The sequence below is a fragment of the Silene latifolia genome, chromosome 6, assembly GCF_048544455.1.
Source record: "Silene latifolia isolate original U9 population chromosome 6, ASM4854445v1, whole genome shotgun sequence".
NCBI classification, from domain to species: Eukaryota; Viridiplantae; Streptophyta; class Magnoliopsida; order Caryophyllales; family Caryophyllaceae; genus Silene; species Silene latifolia.
The window spans coordinates 125,354,688-125,377,043 of NC_133531.1; the positions used below are offsets into that span (position 1 = coordinate 125,354,688).

Here is a 22,356-nt window from a genome sequence, read left to right on the forward strand (position 1 = left end):
TTTTGCTATATCCTACCCATTTTCCCCTTTTCTTCCACTTTTACCCTTATCTCTAAAACAATGAAAAAAAATGATACCCTATCCCAGATTCCCAGCCCCGACACCCTCCCACCCCTCCTATTCCCCTTGCTCCAACCACCCTGCCCCTGCTCATGCCCCGTCCCCCTCACCCAGCGTCGACCACCCTCTCCACGTTGTCGACCACAGTCCTTTGTCGAACCATTACGCCGTCAACCTTCTCCGTCGCCGACAATTTTTCCCCTTACTCCGTCGCCGTTGACCTTCATGCTTCTCCGTCGTTGGTCGTTGGTGGGGGGCTGTGGGTGCAAACTGTACACAAACAGTTGAGGGTGGGCGAGGGCGGTGGTCCTTCGTTGGGGAAATTGCTTATTTTTTTTAGGGTTTTTATTTCTCTATCTTAATTAGGGTTGTGAGAAATGAGAGGGGTAGACTTGGAATAATGCGTAAAAAAATGCGGGATTTAGCAAGTCCCGTAACGGCATAAAGTATTATGCGATAATCTTTCTCCCTAAGATTTATCTTGAATTCTAAAAGGAACTCATTATGTGTTAGACCTGTTAGAGACTTCGACGGGAATGTGATATAGAATGCAGGAAACTACCCAGATTAATGGAAGAATTAGGAGTTTCGAGGTTCTATACACATTCAATCGAACATAGAAGAATTACAGAGAGATGAGAGTAATTGAAAGATTAAGATTGTATTGAGATTTTGTGTCAAAAATGTTGAATGAATTACAAATGAGGGAAATTAGCCTTTATATTACAATGTGACAGCTAATTTCCAACTAACCGACTTAAGCAAATGATGACTCATTTCTAACAAATCAGAATCGCTTTTGGCGCCAAAATGCATTTTCTTGTTATTCTGTTATTCTACATCATATCTCCTTCCTTCAAAAGAGACTTGTCCTCAAGTCTCAGTCAATGTTTGGACAATTTCAGGCCATTGTTGTTCTAAGGCCTCTGCAAATTCCCAGGTAGCATCATGCACAGGAAAACCCTCCCATTGGATCAAATATTGTACGGTAGCTTTGTTTTGTCTTTTAACAATCCGTCTCTCCAAAATAGCTGCTGGTCTAATGGGTTCTTCATTAGAACGACCTTGCATCCAATCAGGAATATGGGCTGCAGCAGGTAATATTCCCCTGAACCCCTTCAACTGAGAAACATGAAATACCCTGTGGATTTTAGCGAGATCGGGAAGGGCGGTTTATAAGCAACCTTACCAACAGATATCAAAGACCGAAAAGGGCCATAGTATTTGGGTGAAATCTTTTCATTCCTCTATCTTTGGTGAACCTTGCCTATAAGATTGCGACTTAAGCCACACCCAATCTCCAATGCCAAACACTCTTTCAGTTCTCCCTTTATCAGCTTGTACCTTCATCCTATCTTTGAGCTTTAGTTAATTGTTCCTTAAGCATGACCAAGATAGCCTCCTGCGTTGCATAGTTCTGTCCACACTCTCCACGAGAAGATTCTCCTGGCAAATAAGGGAGATGAATGGGAGGTGGCTGATTGTAAACTGCTTCATAAGGAGTTAAATGAGTAGCAGAGTGATAGGTAGTGTTATACCACCATTCAGCCAAGGGTAACCACATAGACCAATCCTTAGGTTTTTCACCACACATGCACCTCAAGTAAGATTCAATACACCTATTTACTACTTCGTTTGACCATCGGTTTGGGGATGGTATGCGAAGAAGATAAAGAACTCAGACCCTTGAGCCGAAATAAAGCCTGCGGTAATCCCGACTTGTAAAAATGGCATCTCTATCACTCACTATGCTCCTAGGCCAACCATGTAATTTGAACACATTATCCAAATAAGCTTGAGCCACTTCAATTCTTTGAAAAAGGATGAGCCAAAGCCATAAAATGTGCATACTTACTCAACTTTGTCCACCACAACAAATATCACTTCCTTCCCTTGCGATTTTGGCAACTTGAGTTATAAAATCCATGGAAATGTCCATCAAACTTCGATGGAATAGGTAATGGTTGCAAGAGGCCAGGATAAGCGGAATGGTCATATTTGTTAGCCGACAAGTAACACATTGCCTAACATAGTGACTGATGTCCTTGGTTAAGCCTTTCCAGGTAAATAATGCCTTAATCCTCCTAGTGGTAGCATCTCTTCCTGAGTGACCACCTTGGGGTGAATTATGGAGCCATTCCATAATTTTATTCCTCAAATTCAGTCGGGACCAATTACAATTTTCCCTTTCTTCTTTAGTAACCCATTTTTAGAATCGATAAGCACTCTCCATGGAAGGATCGGTTTGCAATTCTTTGCCTCAAATTGCTCAAGAAAGCATCAAGGTCATAACTTTCCTTGATTAAGGTGTCATATCGACCGAGCTTACGATAATGCTATGCACAACAGCTCACTTCATGGTAATCTAGATAATGCATCATTTTGCTAAGTTTTCTTTACGATCATCTTGAATTTCATAGTCAAACCCCATGAGTTTGGACAACCAAAATTGTTGAAATGGTGTGGAAATTTTTTGTTGTAGAAGCCACTTCAAGCTTTTCCGATCGGTCTTAATAAGAAACTTCGACGACTGTAAGGTATTGCTCCCATTTCGAACAAAGCAAAAACAATGGCTAATGACTCTTTTTCATGACGAGATAGCTTCGCCATTTTGGACTTAATGTCTTGCTTATATATGCCAAGGGGTGTCCTACTTGCATTAATACTGACCCAATACCAATGTTGGAGGCATCGGTTTCCACCACAAATGGCTCATTGAAGTTAGGTATCGCTAATACGGGAGCCTTTGCTAAGGGCATTTTTAAGCTCTGAAATGCTTTAGTAGTGTACTACTCCAAGAAAACTCTCCTTTTCTTAGGAGCCGAGTAAGTGGTGACTAATAAGGGCATAATTTTTAACAAATTTTCGTAATACCCCATTACTAGAAAACTTCTCAATTCCTTAACATTTCTTGGTTCAGGCCAATTTACCACTGCCAAAATTTTGTTGACATCAGTTTCAACCCCTTTTCCTGAAATAAAATGCCCAAGATACTCCACTTTATCAATAGCAAAAGAGCATTTGCTACTTTTAGCATATAAATTGTTTTCCCTCATTAATTCAAACACAGCAGAAAGGTGTTGCCAATGTTCACCGAGAGAAGAGCTATAAACCAAAGTATGTCATCAAAAAGACAAGCACACACTTCCTTAGCAGAGGCTTGAATACATTATTCATCCAATTTTGGAAAGCAGCAGGAGCATTTGTTAGGCCAAATGGCATAACTAGGAACTCATAGTGGCCCACATGAGTTTTAAATGCGATCTTAAACACATCACCATCATGAACCCTTAAGCGATGGTAACTTGACCCTAAGATCCAACTTGGTAAATACTTGAGAACCCGCCGGTTCATCAATGAGTTCATCCACAACAGGGATAGGAAATTTGTCTTTCACAGTTCTCTTGTTAAGCTCCCTGTAGTCCACACATAAACGCCAAGATCCATCTTTTTTTCCCACCAAAACCACCGGGAAGCAAAAAGGATGCTGACTAAATTTGAATAATGCCCCGATCTAGCATTTCTTGCACTAATTTTTCAATGATATCCCTTTGTTTAAGAGGATATCTATAAGGCCTGATATTAACGGGTTGGGCATCGGGCATCAAAAGAATCCTATGATCATAAACTCCTCTACTAGGGGGTAAACTAGTAGGCTCTTCAAACACACCCTTGTATTGCTGTAACAATTGACTAAGCTCTTCAGGTTTCCCTTCACTTCCCAAGACTTGTTGAGAGCAACATAATATCTGAGAATTACCCTTTTCCTTGCTACTCAATTGCAAAAATACAATTGTGCAAAATAGCTGATTTCCAACAACTTTGATGAGGGCTTTAACTGTTTTGACCTTTTGAGGTGCCAACCCTCTCAACACATGCCTCCTGTTATTGAAGGTGAACTCCATTTTCAATTGTTTAAAATTCCAACTCACTGTACCCAAAGTACTTAACCACTGCACCCCAAGTACCATATCACATCCCCCAAGTGGAATAATCAACACATCAGTGACAAATGAAGTGTTTTGTAGTTGCCATGAAAATTGTTTGCTCATCAACCGACAAGGGAATCGACTCCCATCGCAATCGTATATGATTGTGGCTCCATATGGTCAATTTACACCCCAATTTTTTTATCGCCATTTCTTGATCAAGGAAGTTGTGTGTACTTCGAGAATCAATTAAAATGTGGATGACTTTTTGCCAACATAGCTGTCACCCTCATGGTCGAAATCCAGATCGCTGACAAAGCATTCATGGAAATGCGAGGAACATTATCCACCAAGTCATGGCCCAAATCGGACTCCTCTACCTCCTCAATCACGCCAAAATCCTCTTGATTATCCTCCTCCTCCCCCACTATTTCTATGGCAAACATTTGAGTGCCTTTAAATTTCTGATTATGGTTCTTGTTAAAGGGTTCATTACGAAAATAGCATTCTCCTCCTTTCTTCGCTTTTTCCGCTTTCTTTCGCCGCACTAATAAATCGAGTGGGTTTTGGACCATTATTTGAGAAAGAATGAGTATGACTAGAAGAGGGAGTGGGTAGCAGTCCTTTAGAAGAAGATTTGTTTGGGAAGGAAGGTTGAAATGGGATAGTTTTTGTGATTGAGGCAGAATTTTGTGTGAAATTTTTGGGTGTATATTTTGTGACAGACAAAGTCTCTTCTTGCAACCTAGCATATTCAACTACAGATGCAATACTTCCTGGTTTGAATGCTTTCACAAATGGTTTCAAAGAAGGTTTCAAACCACCAATAAAACTATCAAGAAAATACTGCTCAGGTAATAAAGGATTGCGTTGTAACATTAAACCTCTTAAATTCTCAAATGCATCCAAATAATCATCAATTGAACCTATTTGATGCAATTTATTAAACTCCTCAACCACATTGCCAGCAATTTCTTCTTTAAATCGTGCACACAAATCAATAATGAAATCATCCCAATCAACATGCTGCCTCATAACAATATAGCTATTAAACCAAGATTCTGCTCTACCCATCATATACATGCTAGCTAAATCAACACGTTGTTCATCAGGAATCTTACACAACTTGAAATATTTCAGGCATTTTTTCATCCAGATACGAGGGTTATTGCCATCAAAAGAAGGAAATTCAAGTTTGGGAGTAAATTTGAGGGAATTTCTGATACCTGATTGAGAGAAATCTCCATTTGTATACCCTCCTTCACCTGAAACAGGACCCTTCCCTGCCTCATTTGCTTTCAATAAAGCCATAATTTCTCCAAGAACCGAGTTTTGCTGCTCCAATTTTTCCTCCAAAGTTGAAATTCGACCCTCCATTGCTGCTTGTAATTGCTGCTTTCTTGTTGCAGGTGCCAGTTTAGGTGTCCTCCAATTTGGGGAAGAACAAACCCAGAAATTGAATTGAAAGTTGCGCGGAAGCTAAATCAAAGGATCAAAAGAAGTCTGATACCAATGATATAGAATGCAGGAAACTACCCAGATTAATGGAAGAATTAGGAGTTTCGAGGTTCTATACACATTCAATCGAACATAGAAGAATTACAGAGAGATGAGAGTAATTGAAAGATTAAGATTGTATTGAGATTTTGTGTCAAAAATGTTGAATGAATTACAAATGAGGGAAATTAGCCTTTATATTACAATGTGACAGCTAATTTCCAACTAACCGACTTAAGCAAATGACAGCTCATTTCTAACAAACTGTAACCGCTTTTGGCGCCAAAATGCATTTTCTTGTTATTCTGTTATTCTACATCAGAATGCTAGAGAGTGAGAACGATGCTTTACCAATCCCTATGACGAATTATCGACCAATGTTACTGCAACCACAATGAACAACATATTTAATGTCAAAGCACGATTACAAATCTCCCAATCTTTGCTACTGTCTCGACTATAAGTGTAGGGCACATCACAATGTCGGACAGTACATGAATATACTGTGAAGAAGTTTCGTGTCGTTTTTTTGGCCAAGACGAAGTGTTCAAATACAGTGTCGTGCCAAGCCACAAAAATCCTTGAGAAAAACCAAGCCACGAACACAGCTATCAGGCTTTCATTAAAAAATCGAGCATGGGGGACTACTTGCTACAAGCTACATGAAGATCAGAAAAAGGAAACCACATCTCCTGGAAATAAGAAGCTTTGCATTTTATAACAAGCCCTTGCCTTCTGTGTTGAGCACACCCCATATTTAGGATCATGCTCGGCAAAAATTCTCATTTGTGACGGCACTAGTCCGTCACAAGATTGTGACTTCTCACAAGGAACAAGTGGGAGAGCAAGTGGGAGGGGGGCTGTGAGAGGTCACAAGCTTGTGACCGTCACAAGCAAAACTGTCTGCATGCTCGGCAAAAATAACAAGAAGGCAATGCCGTTTAACGATTTTAGGGGGCCTTGTGCTAAAGTTAAAAATTAGAGAATAATGAAACAATCATCATTCATGTACTGTGACAGACACTGAGATGTGCCCTACACTTGTCAGACAGTAAGATTGGTTGGGGATAATCTAATGTATCATATCCTTCAAAATTATGCAATAATGAAACATGCAGCACTTGACATGCACACTCGCAAAAGCTATATAACCTTATTAACCAGGAAATAAAAACGGATGTGACATAAATGTATGTCGCAATTGATAGCATGGAAAACCTCATTTTACGGAACTTCAATCACACAAACATATCTATAAAAAAACTAAGGGCTTGTTTGGATAATTGGATTAGGGGATTTGGAGGGGAAGAGAGGGGAGTAACACTGATTGTTCATAGCTTCATATGATGAAAGATCAAGATAAACTTTGACAAGGGACCTAAGTTCAGCGATTACCGATTGGACTGCAATACTGTTATTACTGCATACTAGAGAACAATAAAACTTCACAACAAATGTAGGCAAATGGACATCATTAGTATTCATATACCATTGTCAAAAAGAAAAAGTATCACTTTGAATTAGTCTTAATAAGCACAACATCAATTAAAGGTCTTCGAGTACCTCTTTCCATAAAACAAAATTCACCACTTCCTTTCATTTACATACTCCCATAATCCGTCAGGTCAACATATCAACTCGTCTGCATCTTCCAAAACAAAACTATATCCAACTCATCTAATGTGAAAGTTTGATCTAATTTATGCCTTTGTTCCTGAAAAGCAACCAAAGTACACCTTCAGTCAAAACAATCTGCAAAACAGGTCCAAAATTTTCATTCAAAAAAGCAGAAAATATAATTACATCATTTTAAAAAGGCTTGATTATGCCCTTCCTTAATTAATGCTTAATCTAACCGAAAGCACACGAGGATTCAGATAATACTCCGCATTATTTAAGTTCCAATAATCAACATGCAACCTACTATTAAAAGTTTAAAACCATCTCTTAGCACACTCTCCAATCAACAAAAACCATTACAGCCAAATAACGCTGGATTCTTATAATCGACATGAAGAAAAAACAAATCGCAAAATCGAATCATTTATTAGTACAGTTGTATCAGGCCAAGTACAGTATCAACTTCAGGTAAACTAACCTAAGAATAACTTAACAAGCATAAAACAAACAATCAATTACGAAACCACAAAAAACCCTAATTGACGATTATTTCTGAGAATCTCAGCACAAAACATAAAACCAAAGACATTTTAGATGCGTAAGAAAGGCGGAAAAAGTACCTACGTTTGTTTGGAGAAAGAGGAAGTGGAAGGAACACGCATGTTGCGAAACATCAGATAACCCACTGGCAAAACAACTCCTACCATCATCACTATTGCTCCCATTAAGTACCTCATCGGGGTTGGTGCTTCTACTTCTATCCATTTTCCCATCTGCAATTACATATAATCACCAATTATACGAAGTTAATCACTGATTTAATGAAGAAATTGGGCATTGATTTGTTGATGACTTGCTACCTAAGTTGACATTTCTAAGGAAATCATTTACATAAGCCGCCGAATACACACAGCTTAGTCAGTGATTCAATGAAGAAATTAGGCATTGACTTGTTGAGAACTAAGCTACCCAAGTTTGCATTTTTAAGGATAATCAATCATTAACACAGCCCATTAAATATATTAAAGCTCAATCACTGATTCGATGATTTGTTGATGTAATAGCTACCCACATTGGTATATTTAAGGAATCATTTACAAAACCCGCCGAATACATACATCTTAGCCAGTGATTCAATGAAGAAATTGGGCATTGATTTGCTGAGACTAACCTACCCAAGGTAGCAATTTTAAGGACAATCAATCATTAACACAACCCACCAAACATATAAAGCATAATCACATAATCGACGAATAAATTGGGGATTAAATTGCTGATAACCAAGCTACCCAAATTAGCATTTATAAGGACAATCAATCATTAACACAACCCACCAAACATCTAAAGCTTAATCACAGAATCGACGAATAAATTGGGGATTAAATTGCTGATAACTAAGCTACCCAAATTAGCATTTATAAGGATAATCAATCATTAACACAAACCACCAAACATATAAAGCTTAATCACTGATTCAACGAAGAAATCAGGAATTGAGTTGCTGATAACTTGGCTAACCAAGTTAGCATTTTCTTCAAGGATTATGATTTACAAAACCCACCAAATAATCAAAGCTTAATCATTGACTAACCTATCAAATCTAGCATTTTTTTAAGGATAATCATACATTAACATAATCATAACCCGCCAAATATATAAAAATCATAATCACTGATTTAATTCAGAAATGGGTAACTGATTAGTTGATGATTATGTACCCAAGTTAGCATTTTTAATAAGGAAAATAAAAGGAGATAGGGAGAGAAGATTACAGGCATTATGAAGGATCACAAGTGCTGATGATTGTGAAGAGGAATGAGGAGAAGTTTGTTGTATACACCAAACCTTGATCTTCTGACGGGCCTCTTCAGTTGGAAAATTTTCAAGTATGTTGTTTAGGTGATTCAAGTAGGGGCGTTCAAAAACGGCTCGATTTCACCGAACCGCTAATTTAATTCTCTTTGGATGTCGTTTGGTTCGGCCAAACATTAACCACACAGTACTTAACGGTTAGAAAAGATTCGGTTAAACATTTTGAACGGTTATAAATAATTCCGTTAATGGTTAACCGGTAATCATATTAAATACTCTTTTTTTCTCCAATTTGTTTACTCTTTTAGGTAATTTTATTAAAAATAAGTTGATATACGTTATTATTAATCAATTTAATATTTTTGAATTTAATTAACCAATTTTCTAAAATTGTGGACCGTAATTGAATTACAATATTTTTGGCCTCTTTAACTCTAGAATCATGGGCTTGGAGAGTTGGAGGTGTGGCTTGAGCTCGACTCCGAACAACGAATTGAGATTGACTCAAACAAGCTAAAAATGCTTATAATAGGCTTTAAACCCACAAATTCTTGTTTCAGACGTACCATTTCATCTTCCAAAAATACGGTATTTAGTAACCATTTTATAGTCAAATATAACCATAATGGTCAAACTAGTTTTACAACTTATATAACTTGTTTTTCAAAAATAGTCACATTTAGTTGTAATTTTATACTTCCTCCATTTTCATATGATGTACCCATTTTATTAAAATACTCCACTCATATATTCAACAAATGGGTACATCATATAAAAACGGAGGAAGTACCAGAATGGTCCGTTCTTAAGAGAGACCAATTGTTTAAACACTAGTTATTTGCTTTGAATAAGAAGTTAGGAGTTTAGGACCAACTTTACTACTTTTAACTTGATAGTTTAATTATCTTAAATGTTAATTATCTTATTAAACTGGGGGCTTAATAGTTCTAGAGGTGGCAAATGGGTGAATTGTGTCGAGTTATTTCGGGTCTGTCATTCATTTCGGGTTGGGCTGGGTCGGGTCGGATCATTTTGGATTTCGGGTCAATTTCTGGTGACCTGTTGTCGGGTCACTTCGAGTATGGGTCATTTTGGATCGGGTCGTTTCCGAGTTAATGGCTAAAACATTTTAGTTAGTACTATTTTGATTAAGAAATATTATTTTACAAATTTAACTATTTATTAAAAACTAGTTTTGAAACCCGTGAAAAATCACGGGTCTTGATAAGTTTTCCTCTTTTAGTTAATGCCATCTGTATAGACACAAATTATTTGGAAACATGACAAATAATAAAATAGGATGTGAATTATGAAAATTAAACATAATAACACGTTACTCTGTACTGTGACTACTGTCAACTCCTTTTATTTGTTTTCCTATTTAATCCTCGTTTGCTTTTCGAGAGTTAAAATTTTCAAATTTTGAGTGAAAATCTGTTAGAGATTTCGCGGTTTTAATTTTAAAGGTTTTTTTTTCTTATTCTAAATGGATCTATTATTCAAAAACATGGGGAGTTAGACGAAGATGTGGCTCACAGAATTAAAGCGGGATGGTTGAAATGGAAGAGTGCTTCAGGGTTTTTATGCGATAAAGATATGCCCAAAAGATTAAATGGAAAATTTTATCGCACGACAATTAGGTCTGCCTTACTTTACGGTTCCGAGTGTTGGGTCATGAAACATTGTCACATTCAAAAGATGAGTGTGGCGGAGATGCGTATGTTGAGATGGATGTGCGGACATACAAGGAAAGATCGATTAAGGAATGAGGTGATTAGGGAAAGGGTAAAAGTGGCGCCAATAGAGGACAAGATGTTGGAAAACCGACTAAGATGGTTTGGCCATGTGAGAAGGAGACCTATGGGCCTTTGAGGTTAGGAGGAGGTGGAGACTTGGAGGTGAGAAAAGGTCCCTAGAGGTAGAGGAAGGCAGAGCAGGACATGGTTGAGAGTGATAGAGCAAGATATGAGATTTATGGGGCTAGAGGAGAGTATGGTGACGAAGAGGGCACAATGGAGGGAAATGATACATGTGGATTTTTAGTGTGTGATATTTTTTTGACATATTTAGTGTTTTTATTTAATTTAAAAATTAAATTATTTGTTCTTCTCTCTTTTATTACAATTTTTTACCAACCACTTTCTTATATATTTTACTTGGTTTACTTTTAAGGCATTCCGGATCCTTAATTCTATTTCTGTTTTCAAAATCATTTTAATCTTTTCTCCCGATTTAAATTTTAAGTTTTTATAAAAGAAATCCGGAATTTGATTTTAAAACCTGTAAGTTTACCTTGACTTTCCATTACATTTTCGCTCTCCCTTTTATTTTTCATTTTCTCTTTTCTCTTTGCTTTTTGAGGTGTGTGTTCACCCATAGACGGTTCTAAATGATGATTCATGTCAGCCGACCCCAAATCATTTTGGGATTAAGGCTCTGATGTTGTTGTTGTCTAAATTTTTAATTATGGTAATTATATAATCAAATAATAAATAAAATTAATTATAAAAATGTTCACTTGGAATAAATTGAATTCTTTAGTTAGACCTTTAACTATATTGTATATATTTAATTAATTATTGTTTCATAGATAAAAATGAAAGAAATTAATTAGGTGTACAAATCACAAGGGGTGTGTGCACATTAATGGACATGAGTTATTCGCTCGTTGCGATGAGCGACGCTTAGATGGGCAAGGCTGCAGCCCCCCACTGCCGGCTTGGGTCTCCTGTTGCGATGGGAGCCGGCAGGTCTACATACTGTAGTCGATTACTGGTATTGGTGGAGTTTGGAGGAATGTGGATTGCGTGACTTGGATAGTTGGATGTTGTCTTGTTATTTTTTCTTACTTGGTTATACAGGTGACTGACCCCGTGTTATATTTTCAAAAATGTGGTGATCCATTCGGGGATGGTGAACAGTTGGTTTAACAGGTATTGGTTGATATATTGCTTGCGGGACATGGAGGGGAATCGAGTTATCACGCTGTTTAGCAAGTTGCCGTTGTCACTCGTGTTTAGTAGTCTTTCAGTTGTTAGAGTTGTAATCCTGGTCACGTTGGTTTAATCTGTAAAGGACACTTAATAAATGTTCTGTTATTGTTTATTTGATATACTTACCTCCGGCAACCGAGATGGTAACACCCTTACTTAATGGAGAATGTCTTGTTAAGACTCTTTGATAAGTGGGGGTGTTAGAATACTTACTAAAAGCTGGAGCTCAAGTCAAGCTCACACCAACCAAGTTTTTTTTCTTTGGAAAACGAGTGGGCACCTGACGACACTCAATCTCGGTCTTTACCCTCTCACATATAATAAATGGGAACTCCTTCAATAAATGATGCATGCGACAGTCGTGACACCCAATCTTGACGCTATCATAGACGGATATAGTTAAAGACGGGTCAAATACCTTAAAAGTTCTGACATTTTTGGCTCCCACCACCCCCACTTATTACTTGTCCTATTAAGAAATGTGGTAATTATAAACAGATATATACCATCTATAATGAGATTTTGTGATCCAGTAAATACCCTATCATTATCGTCTTTTTACCAAACTGATCTTGAGCGGTCTCGTCTCATAATCACCCAAGAACGAACTATCATCTCCCTGGGTGAAATCTCAGCTTTGACAGACTCCTCACCTCCAACTTCCAAGTTTCGATGAACCAAACTCTGATCACGAGCGTTAAACGTCCAAAATCATAGCATAAGACATGAATGTTATTAGAAGAACATCATCACAACAACACTCCATCTTCTCCAAAATCACAAAGAGATCCCTCAAAACATTGAAATTGCAAGGAGAGTCTATTGATCCACCTCTCACTCATGGCATCCATGTATTTCACTGCCCTGTATGTTATCCTTCCATTTTATTGATTTTTTTCATTGTTCCATTATTATCATTGATGCCCATGATTGTAAATTGTATAAAGGTTGAATCTTTTGAATATTGGTGAGAAATGGTGATATGGGTGAGTGATTAAATTGTAGGATGCTGTAGGAATTGTGGCAAAGTTATCAGAATGTATTGCTTCAAGGGGTGGTAACATTCTTGGTGCTGACATTTTTGCACCTCCCAACAAGCATATCTTTTACTCCAGAAGGTCTTTTTCTTTGCTTTATCATGTCTTTTTGACAAACTCTCTAAAAACAACTTGTACGGCGTACAACGGTCTTATAGTAAGTTATAAACCTCGTTGTGGCGTTTTTGTTATGTACAACTCTTTACATTTTTAGCAGGATTGATAATGTCCAGAGGGGTATTTGATTGAGGGTTTCGGAATGGAGTGGAATGGATTTGATCCATTCTAGCGTTTGGTTAGGTGATTTTGGAATGAAGGTAGAATACTTTATGAATCTAAAATTTGAAAGCTATTCCAAACCCTTAGCGCTGCAGTTTCCACCTAAGTTTCCAACTCCATTCCCCCCCTACGTGGATGATCAAACCAAATAACTATGAACTGGTATGGAGTTCTAAGTTCTAACTCCATACCTCCCCGTATCAACTCCAATCCATTTCGTTCTCCTTCTTAAATCAAACAACTCCTGGTAGGAATAGTTGATACTGTATTTGTTATTGTTGAAATGGATAGATTATAGCTAAATTTAGGCTAAGTTTTTCTCCTTCCGTCCTAATCATCTATTTATCTTTTTACTCTTTTTGAAGGGTATTTTAATCGAAGGCAAACAATTGATTGAAACGTAGGGTCATAGGGAGTATTTTATTATATTTTGAGGCGTTAAATCGTTGGCTTAAAAGGGTAAAGAGCTATATAGAAATACATTGTATGCTATTTTTCATTTTGATGAAACAAATTTCTTATTATATTGAAGAGAGTACTGTTATATTACATTATTTACATGGATAAAGCTAATATTTTTAAAGCCCTTACATTACGTGGGTGGAAATGTTTCGAATGAATTGTGGAGTATGTGAAATAGAGATGCTACTACCATATTATCTGTTTTTTTTCTTGTGTATGGTTATGTATTTTTTATACATACTCCTATACTTGCTTGCATTACCGAACTTGTCTTCTATTCATATGGGTCACGAGTCACAAGGATTTGAGGATTCCTAAAATGATATGAAAGCAATGATGGGGTACAGGCAGTAGGAGTAGATGTAAGGGTCTTCTGTTCTTGTTAAGGGGTTTTGTCAGTTATTGTTCTAATCTACTAGTGTTTACTACATTAATTTTGGCCAGAGAGAACAGGTTAATGTTAGATTGTGCAGTTCTTATTAGAGATTGGTACGTAATGAAGTACATGCGAAAACATATTTTATTGATGTTTGAGGGCTTATAGACTGCTGAAGTTATTGAACTAATGCTTTTAGCTTTTGTTCACTTTGCTTCCCAAGCTGGGACCCTTGTAATTTTTTTGTAGCATCTGCTATAATTGTTATTCGGACCCTTGTGTTTTTACTGTCTAAGTACTCCAAACGTCCATTTTAGGGCCTCTTTCACTGGCTGTAAATTGCTCCTCACATCCTTCCTTAAGGAAAAAATTACCACTTTTAACTTCTGATAATCACGTCTCAAGTCATATATTTTGGGTATGGCTAGGTATCACGAAAAATACTTGTGTCCACTTGGGAGGACCGTCCTCCTTACATCTAAAGGCAATCCACCAAATAGAATATTATAAACTTAGGTGTAACTTGTAAGGAGTACGGTCCTCCCAGAGTCCCATAGGACACAGGAATTTTTCAGGTATCATGATCGTTATTGTAATAGCTGGTGACCAGTGATGTTAAAGTAGGCAAACCTTCACCATGGGTTCATGACGAATGTTTTTGTAGTTTTGATGGTTGAGAAATGATATTTTTATTTTTATTTCTCTACTTTGCAGTGAATTTATTTTTGATCCCTCAAAATGGTCAAGGAAGCAGATGGACGAGGACTTCCTCAAAATTAGTACTATGTTTGGTGCAATAAGATCAGTTGTTCGTGTGCCTGATTTGGATCCAAAATACAAAATTGCAGTGTTTGCTTCAAAGCAGGTCTTCTTTATTTATATGCCTTCCACCATATTTTGCACATACTTTCTGCTTCTGGAAGTAACCCAATGTTTCAACATTTAATACTATCTTGTTTTTAACTTCATGTAGGATCATTGCCTTGTTGAATTACTTCACGCATGGCAGGATAGAAGACTGCCTGTGGATATATCTTGTGTGATAAGGTGATCAATAAAAAACCCTTTACATTTATCTTAGTACTCTTGGTGACGATCATTTTCCCTTTCCAATGGAACCAATGCCTCATTATTTTTTAGGTTTGGATTATGATCGAATAAAACAAAATAACTCACTAAAGTAGTTGCGCATCCTTTCATTGTTTAGTAGCGGTCATTTGATGCAAACATTGACACAATTTTATTTTGGGTAATTTTGCCCAATCTCTCTGTATTGTAGCACATGAAACATCCGACTTCCCTTATTCTGCAATTTGTAGAAGCCTATAACACACTGGGGTAATGGTGGTGTTGACGATTTAGGGATTAATATATTGTTCTTCATCTCCACGTCTTTACTTGGTTCTTGCAGTAATCATTATAGAGATCCAGACTCTCATGTGATGCGTTTTCTTGAGCGGCATCAAATTCCCTATCATTTTTTAGATACTACTGCAGTCAACAAAAGAGAAGAGGAAATCTTGACTTTAGTCAACGATACAGATTTTCTAGTACTTGCTAGATACATGCAGGTACCTCCTTGTAAACATTTTCTTGCCTTGTGCAAGGTGAAGCGCACTTATTCGCACTTTAGGTTGAACTGAAATTAGCTTTTATACCATTAGATTTCTTAGGCTTCTAGTGTTACAAATTTCCATCATAATACAGATAGATTGGAGCTTACAAACAGTAGAGCACTAAGAAACAAAAATTTTTTTTTTTTTCCAGATTTCACTATGTGTGGGGGTTTATGCATGAAAGGATTGGTTCTTGTACTGGTGCTATAGTTTGTTCATTTTATAATGCCTTTAACGGGTAATTTGCAAAGGAATGGTTGTGAAACTGAGTTAAATATATTTCGAAGACATACTGTAATTTAGAAGGCGGATGAACTATTGTGTTTCATACAGTTATCCATCGAATAGAGTGCTGATTGCTATGACGAGGTTTTGTTTTGCACTGTTTTCATTAAGCTCCTTTTATTAGGCCTGCATTATCTGCAGACATTCTTGTTCCTTCCTAAATAAAAAAAATATTGCTGAACTTTTTTTTATCATTGCTGAACAATGACTTTGATCCTGTAATACTTTTTTTTTTTCTCCTAATGTTTCTGTAGATATTGTCAGGGAACTTTTTAAAAAGGTACGGGAAGGACGTAATTAACATTCACCACGGCCTTTTGCCGTCATTCAAGGGTGGGAATCCTTCTAGACAGGTTAAAATGTGGTCCTTTCTGCCTCTGGAAATTTCCTCTGTTTGCAGTATGTGTATGGTGTACCCCTGTACTTAATATTTGCGGCTGACATTGACAGGCCTTTGATTGTGGAGTGAAAATGATCGGTGCCACAACACACTTTGTGACAGAGGAATTAGATGCAGGACCAATCATTGAACAAATGGTATGCGTCTGTACGAATCATGTTTAACCTCCTAAGCCTATTCTCTATTCAAACTTGGGAACGAGTGTCGATCACGGGTGCATATCCTATTGTCGGACACTTGGACTATGCCTTAAAATGAGAATACGGGTGCAGGGAGGTCACGTTGTAAAACAAGTTAGAAATATGGCTTAAAAATCATTATAAGATGATATGAAGTTTCTTTTCACTATTGTCACGGAGGGTTCCCTTTTTGTGTTGTCTAGTAGTGTCTGTTTGATAAGGGTAGGGTATGGATACCACATCCATGTCCTTGATAGTGGTACTGTCCGCCATGCATTCAACCCTAGAAGTGGGAGTCGAAGTACCATAGGTGATAACTCCTTTGTTTTGGTGTTCAACTTATAAATAATTGCTATGGTGGAAATTTTCACCATTTTCCTCTCAGTTCCTTTTGACTAACTTTAATTTTCTCGAGCAGTCAAACTCATAGTTACGTACTTCCTATCATGGATTTTCTGGAGCAGTCAGACTCATAGCTCTAACTAGTTCTTTGTGTGTACTGGATTTCCTAAACCACTGTTTTGGGGCTGTAGGTTGAGAGAGTTTCCCACCGAGATAACTTGCAAAGTTTTGTACAGAGATCGGAGAACCTCGAGCGACAATGCCTGTTCAAGGCGATCAAATATTATTGTGAGCTGCGGGTTTTACCATATTTGGAGAACAAAACTGTTGTGTTCTGAGAGATATAATGTTCAAACCAGGTCAAGTGTACGTCCGTCTATACCTTTTTTTCACCTACACTGTTACTATTTTCATATAAGATTACAACATTAGGTCTCTTACTTATGGTGGATATAAGGTCTGATGTACGCAACTTAACCTCCCAAAAAGGTGTTTCCTGATTTCAATAGATTAACCGACTATTTTTGCCCTGGAAGTTTCCATGATGAATAGATTTACCAAATTTCCAAAATGTTTTGTTCAACTGATTTCATTGTGTCTCTGTGTTCTTATTTATAACATAGGATTCCATTATTTGACCATGGAAAGCATAAACTCTTGAATATTTTGCCCTGCAAGTTTCTGAATCCCATCAACGCATTGCTGCTTATGAGCCTTGTGTTTGCACTTGAATTCCTAAATTCGTTTTTGACGTTTGAGTCCAAAATAGGTGCCTGGGTGGTCGTTTCCTTTTTCAGAGCCCATGCGTTGAACGATCACAAACGCTAAGGGAGGGGGGTATTTTGATCCCTTTGACTTTGATGGTTATGGTTATGGCAGATTTTAATGAATGCATAACCAATGTTACAAACCTTTAAAAGCTTAGATTGTTACTTATAGCTAGCATAAAAGGTTTTAAATTTAGTACGAGAAGATAATTCTTATACGTGACGAGATTTAACAAGAGCTGTCAGGCTCGTAGCGATATAGTGATATAGGTAAGTCATCAGACTTTTGTAGCAGCTACTGAGTGTTAACTGTTTTAGACTTGTTGAATGGATCACTCGAGACATCTTTGTTACAAGTCATTTTGGGTACATTTGCGTTTGGGTTGAGTTTGGTCAAGTCATTTCATATCGCGTCAATTTTGCTAGGTGGCAACTAAGGTCACCCTTTCATTGTTAGCATTTGCCTTAACAATGTGATGCAAGAGCTGTTTATTTTCGCGGCTGTGATGTCATTTGAGTCTTGGTGATAGAGTTAGTTTTATAACAGTAATTTGTGATTGGAATAATACCAACAGTATAGCAATAATGTACGTAGCTAACAATTGTACAAGGAGTGCAGTTCAATAAATAAAAGACTATTTATTCGAATACGGTTGGAAAAGAAGAGAACATAATAACAAGTTAACAAGAGAGAAAATCACAAATGTCTCAATCACGATCCGACAGTCGTTTGATCAAACAAGAGACACTGTCTCAAAAAATTGGAAGGCTGAATGTATTCTGAGCCATATAGGTTCATCAGCATAACGAAACACAGGGTAAGGTATGCTTGCTGTAATGTTCTCGAAATGAAGAACTATGACTTGCCCTGGTATTGATAACACAATCTCCAAACTTTCATCACTACTTGCACCATTGATGGCCAACACATCATTCTCACACTCCGAAAACTGCGTAGGAAACCCCCAATGTCGACCCATAATCATGAATGTTGGCTTTAAAACGTCGAGATCTACCCTGTATTTAAAATCCCATCCTGAGTAATCCTTTTTCATTTGGTACAACTCAAGACAGTGTTGAAGAAGGTTTGTAATTACATAGAACAATCGGCCTTGTGACTTCCCAAAGTATTTGAATTTAATATTATAATGATATTCCTCCTTCCTTGGAAGCTCTGGCATATCTCTTACTGTCATTGTATTCAGTTCGAGATACGATCCGAGTTTGTTCTTCACCCAATGAATGGCATTATTGCAGAAAACACCACTCTTCAAGTTCACGTTTTCAGGAACGAATACGGGCTGCTTTGAGGGAGTCCATTCACCATTTTGAGATGAATATTGTGAAATCTCGTAAAGACCGCTGTGCCCATCTACCTTTTGGATATGAACAACCTTGTAGTGAGTTGAAATGACAGGATCCCAGACGAGTTTAAGGGCGAATTCACCATTTCCTATTTGAGAATATTTTGGTAGGATTTTGACCATACGGGTTGTTGGATTGCAAATAGTATAATCTCCGGACTCTTGAGAATGGCAGATTAATAATCCATTGCAGGAATCAACAATCTGGAACCTTCTCGAGTTAAGAAAGTCGGAAAATGGGAATTTGGGTTTTCTTTGATTAAGCGAGAGGAAGTGAACTTTCTTGGGGTGGGTAGTGTGTCTAGGGATCAAGAATAGGCCAGACAACGATGGGGGTTGAACGAGGTTGTGCCTTTGGATAAATGTAGGATCCGAGAGGAAAGAAAACCATGTTTTGGATACCCATGAACATTGAACAAGATAAGTTGCTGGTAAGCGGATGAATATCTCGTTGGATAAGTCTTTGTTTCCTGCAATAATCTCACCAGATTTTGCCTCACATTCATCAGACGACTCACTCATTGGTATATTCTTCTTGTAATCTTTTACGAATTATACAAAGGTTATTGTAAATTTGTAGTATTAATCGACTTTTCAGTTACTTATTCAATGTTACTTTGAACAATTCTTATTTCTTCAACGTGAGAACATGACGCACGTTTTGAAGTGTTGTTAAAAAACCCTGGTTGGTGTTACTGAAGAGTGACTATCAACTGTTTGATAGTTCATTATCGCCTTTTCAACCAAAATAACAAGAGACTAAACACAGAACTTCTCTATTGATTGCAAATTATTATCTTTCTCATATTTTCTGATTTAAAATTCGAGGTATGAACTATCTCACATATCTTGGTGACTTGGTCCATGTTTTTATTTGAATTTTAAGGAGATGTTAAGATAACGACGACTTGAAGAAATTATTTACTGACATACCGTAACTTCATAGTCTTTTTTTCTACTTATTTTCTTTAATAAGCCCTTATTTTTTTAATGTAAACTTTTTAATGAAGTTGTAGTTCAGGGATATTAGTCAATAGTCTTATTGGTAGAGAAAGACATTTTGAAGGGATGAATTAAGCTATTCTTAATTTGTCCATATAACGACGAGATGAGATTATTAACGATATATCCTCAAGGTCTCCCATATCTCCTATATCTTCCTCAAGCAAGCAAATCGAGTCACAAACTGCAACAAATAACTCGAGTATATAATTTGTAATATATTTTCCATATCTTGTAAATATAGCCTTCTTGTATATGACTCCATCTATTAGGTCATTAGTAGTATAAATAGGATTAACCTCATTGTAAATTAATTCATTGAAATACAATCATCTTATATGGTATCTAGGAGCTCAAATCGATCCGCCAAAAACCACCTCCAACCCCGCCGTTCCATCTTCAAACGCCACACAAAAATCCAATTCAAACCTACTGCCACCATGACCAACACCCTCGACACCACCGTTTCCAACCCTCACGAAACCACCACTCCACTCACCTCCCTAATCTCAACCATTGTGTGAAACTAACACCCATGAACTACACCTCATGGCACTTTCAATTAACCCACATCCTCTTTGGATATAGTCTACTCGGGTTCCTAGACGGTTCCCACCCATCTCTATCACCAACCATTGTAGGTGATGACAAAGTCGAAAAACCCAACCCATCTTACTTCACCTGGCTTAAACAAGACGGCCTCATACTTGGTGCCCTTATGGGAACCTTGTCCTCGGCTGTTCAAGCCTTAATTGTCCAGGCCAAAACCTCGAAAGAGGCCTGGGATGTACTCGCGCAAACCTACGCAAACCCTTCGCGTGCGCACATATTACAACTTAAAGACCGTCTTGAATCGATTGTCAAAACCACTGATCAATCGATAACCGATTATATGAACTCCATTAAAGCCATCATTGATCAACTCGCTTTAATGGGTAAAGTACTTGACCCGGAAGACATTGTATTTAAGGTTTTAAAAGGCTTTGATTACAAGCTCTACAAACCCGTCTTGGATACCGTCCGTGCTCGAGACAACCTAATTACGTTCGAAGCACTTCATGAGAAATTGCTTCAACATGAATTACTTCTAAAACAACAACCCGAAGCCGAAATTTTCAACCCCTCTGCCAACCCCGCCTATCGCCAAAACCGTGACTATGGCAACCAAAGAACCACCACCAACTACTATCAAAACAACCGTGCTCCCACCTCTAACAACCCGCACTCCTACCACACCAACCAGCAGCAACCCGCCACCAACCCGCCACCAACCATAACCCACGACCATTCAAGGGTCGTTGTCAGTGGTGTAGACAAACGGGACATTTCATTGCCGATTGTCCCTTCTTCCGCAAATTGTTTCCAAATATTGTTTTCCCTGCCCCACCAACTCGACAGCCACCACCGCAGGCACACACCGTCTCTACTGGATCCATACCCAACCCCAATTACCTCCTTGACAGTGGGGCATCTCACCATGTAACCCATGACCTCGACACCCTTGCCCTTCACACCCCTTACTTCAGTCAAGATGACCTCATTATTGGCGATGGATCCGCTCTCGACATTGCCAATATAGGTAATTTCACTCTCAACTCTCTAAAAATAAATAACGTTTTACATGTTCCGAAAATCTCGCGCAATATTTTATCAATTTCGAAATTATGTAAAGATAATAATGCATATGTCATATTCTCATCTGATTCTTTTATTATTAAGGACATGTTGACGGGAGCACCAATCCACCAGGGCTGAGCTAGACACGGCATCTATGAGTTGAGCACGCATCAACCATCTGCAAATTTTATGAAGAAAAGCTCAACTCCTCTATCGTGGCATCATCGATTAGGACACCCAACCTTTGATGTAATGCGAATTATCAATAAAAATTTACCAATTAATATATACAATTTCTCGTCTTGTGAATCATGTCATATTAGTAAAAGCACGAAACAACCATTCGGAACATCCACCTTCAAAACCAACGCACCACTCGAACTCATTTTTTCGGATTTATGGACAAGTCCAGTTTATTCTCGTGAACATTACAAATATTACGTAATTTTTGTTGACCATTTTAGCAAATATATTTGGTTATTTCCACTAAAACGCAAATCGGAAACACAACAAGTTTTTTTACGATTTAAAGCACTTGTAGAATTTTTTTTTTCAAAAACCAATAAGACAATTCTTTTCCGACAATGGTGGAGAATTTCAAAAAATGATACCCACCTTGCTCGACAATGGCATAAGTCATTTTACCACTCTGCCTCACACTCCTGAACATAATGGGTATTCTGAAAGACGACACCGTCACATAGTTGAAACCGGGCTAG

At 37.7% G+C, this 22,356-nt stretch overlaps 2 protein-coding genes and 1 long non-coding RNA gene across 4 annotated transcripts; 1 reads left to right on the forward strand and 2 right to left on the reverse strand.

The window, feature by feature from the left end:
* Window positions 1-6,943: 6,943 nt before the first annotated feature.
* LOC141658961 (uncharacterized) lies at window positions 6,944-9,025 on the reverse strand. 2 transcript variants are annotated; one of them, XR_012549545.1, is made up of 3 exons: window positions 8,879-9,025; window positions 7,731-7,879; window positions 6,944-7,200 (listed from the first exon to the last, which is right to left on the reverse strand). It is a non-coding gene; the product is annotated as an uncharacterized LOC141658961 (long non-coding RNA). The 2 variants fall into 2 exon arrangements; XR_012549544.1 differs by having other exon boundaries at window positions 6,944-7,238.
* Window positions 9,026-12,583: 3,558 nt separating this feature from the next.
* Window positions 12,584-17,449, forward strand: LOC141587224 (formyltetrahydrofolate deformylase 2, mitochondrial-like). Its single transcript, XM_074408676.1, has 8 exons — window positions 12,584-12,777; window positions 12,917-13,029; window positions 14,780-14,930; window positions 15,039-15,112; window positions 15,477-15,636; window positions 16,221-16,319; window positions 16,417-16,503; window positions 17,079-17,449. The coding sequence occupies exons 1-8, from the start codon at window positions 12,637-12,639 to the stop codon at window positions 17,223-17,225; spliced, it is 972 nt and encodes a 323-aa protein (XP_074264777.1). The 5' UTR covers window positions 12,584-12,636; the 3' UTR covers window positions 17,226-17,449.
* A 939-nt stretch (window positions 17,450-18,388) lies between these two features.
* On the reverse strand, window positions 18,389-19,540 carry LOC141588620 (F-box protein At5g07610-like). The gene has a single exon (XM_074410051.1). The coding sequence runs from the start codon at window positions 19,538-19,540 to the stop codon at window positions 18,389-18,391; it is 1,152 nt and encodes a 383-aa protein (XP_074266152.1).
* Window positions 19,541-22,356: the final 2,816 nt, after the last annotated feature.

Excerpts from the sequence above, each read along its gene's own strand:
- LOC141587224 (XM_074408676.1), top strand. The coding sequence starts at position 12,637 with ATGAATGTTATTAGAAGAACATCATCACAACAACACTCCATCTTCTCC. Across the intron at positions 12,778-12,916 it reads TCCATGTATTTCACTGCCCT|GATGCTGTAGGAATTGTGGC; the intron begins GTATGTTATCCT and ends ATTAAATTGTAG. Across the intron at positions 13,030-14,779 it reads CATATCTTTTACTCCAGAAG|TGAATTTATTTTTGATCCCT; the intron begins GTCTTTTTCTTT and ends TCTACTTTGCAG.
- LOC141588620 (XM_074410051.1), bottom strand. The coding sequence starts at position 19,540 with ATGAGTGAGTCGTCTGATGAATGTGAGGCAAAATCTGGTGAGATTATT.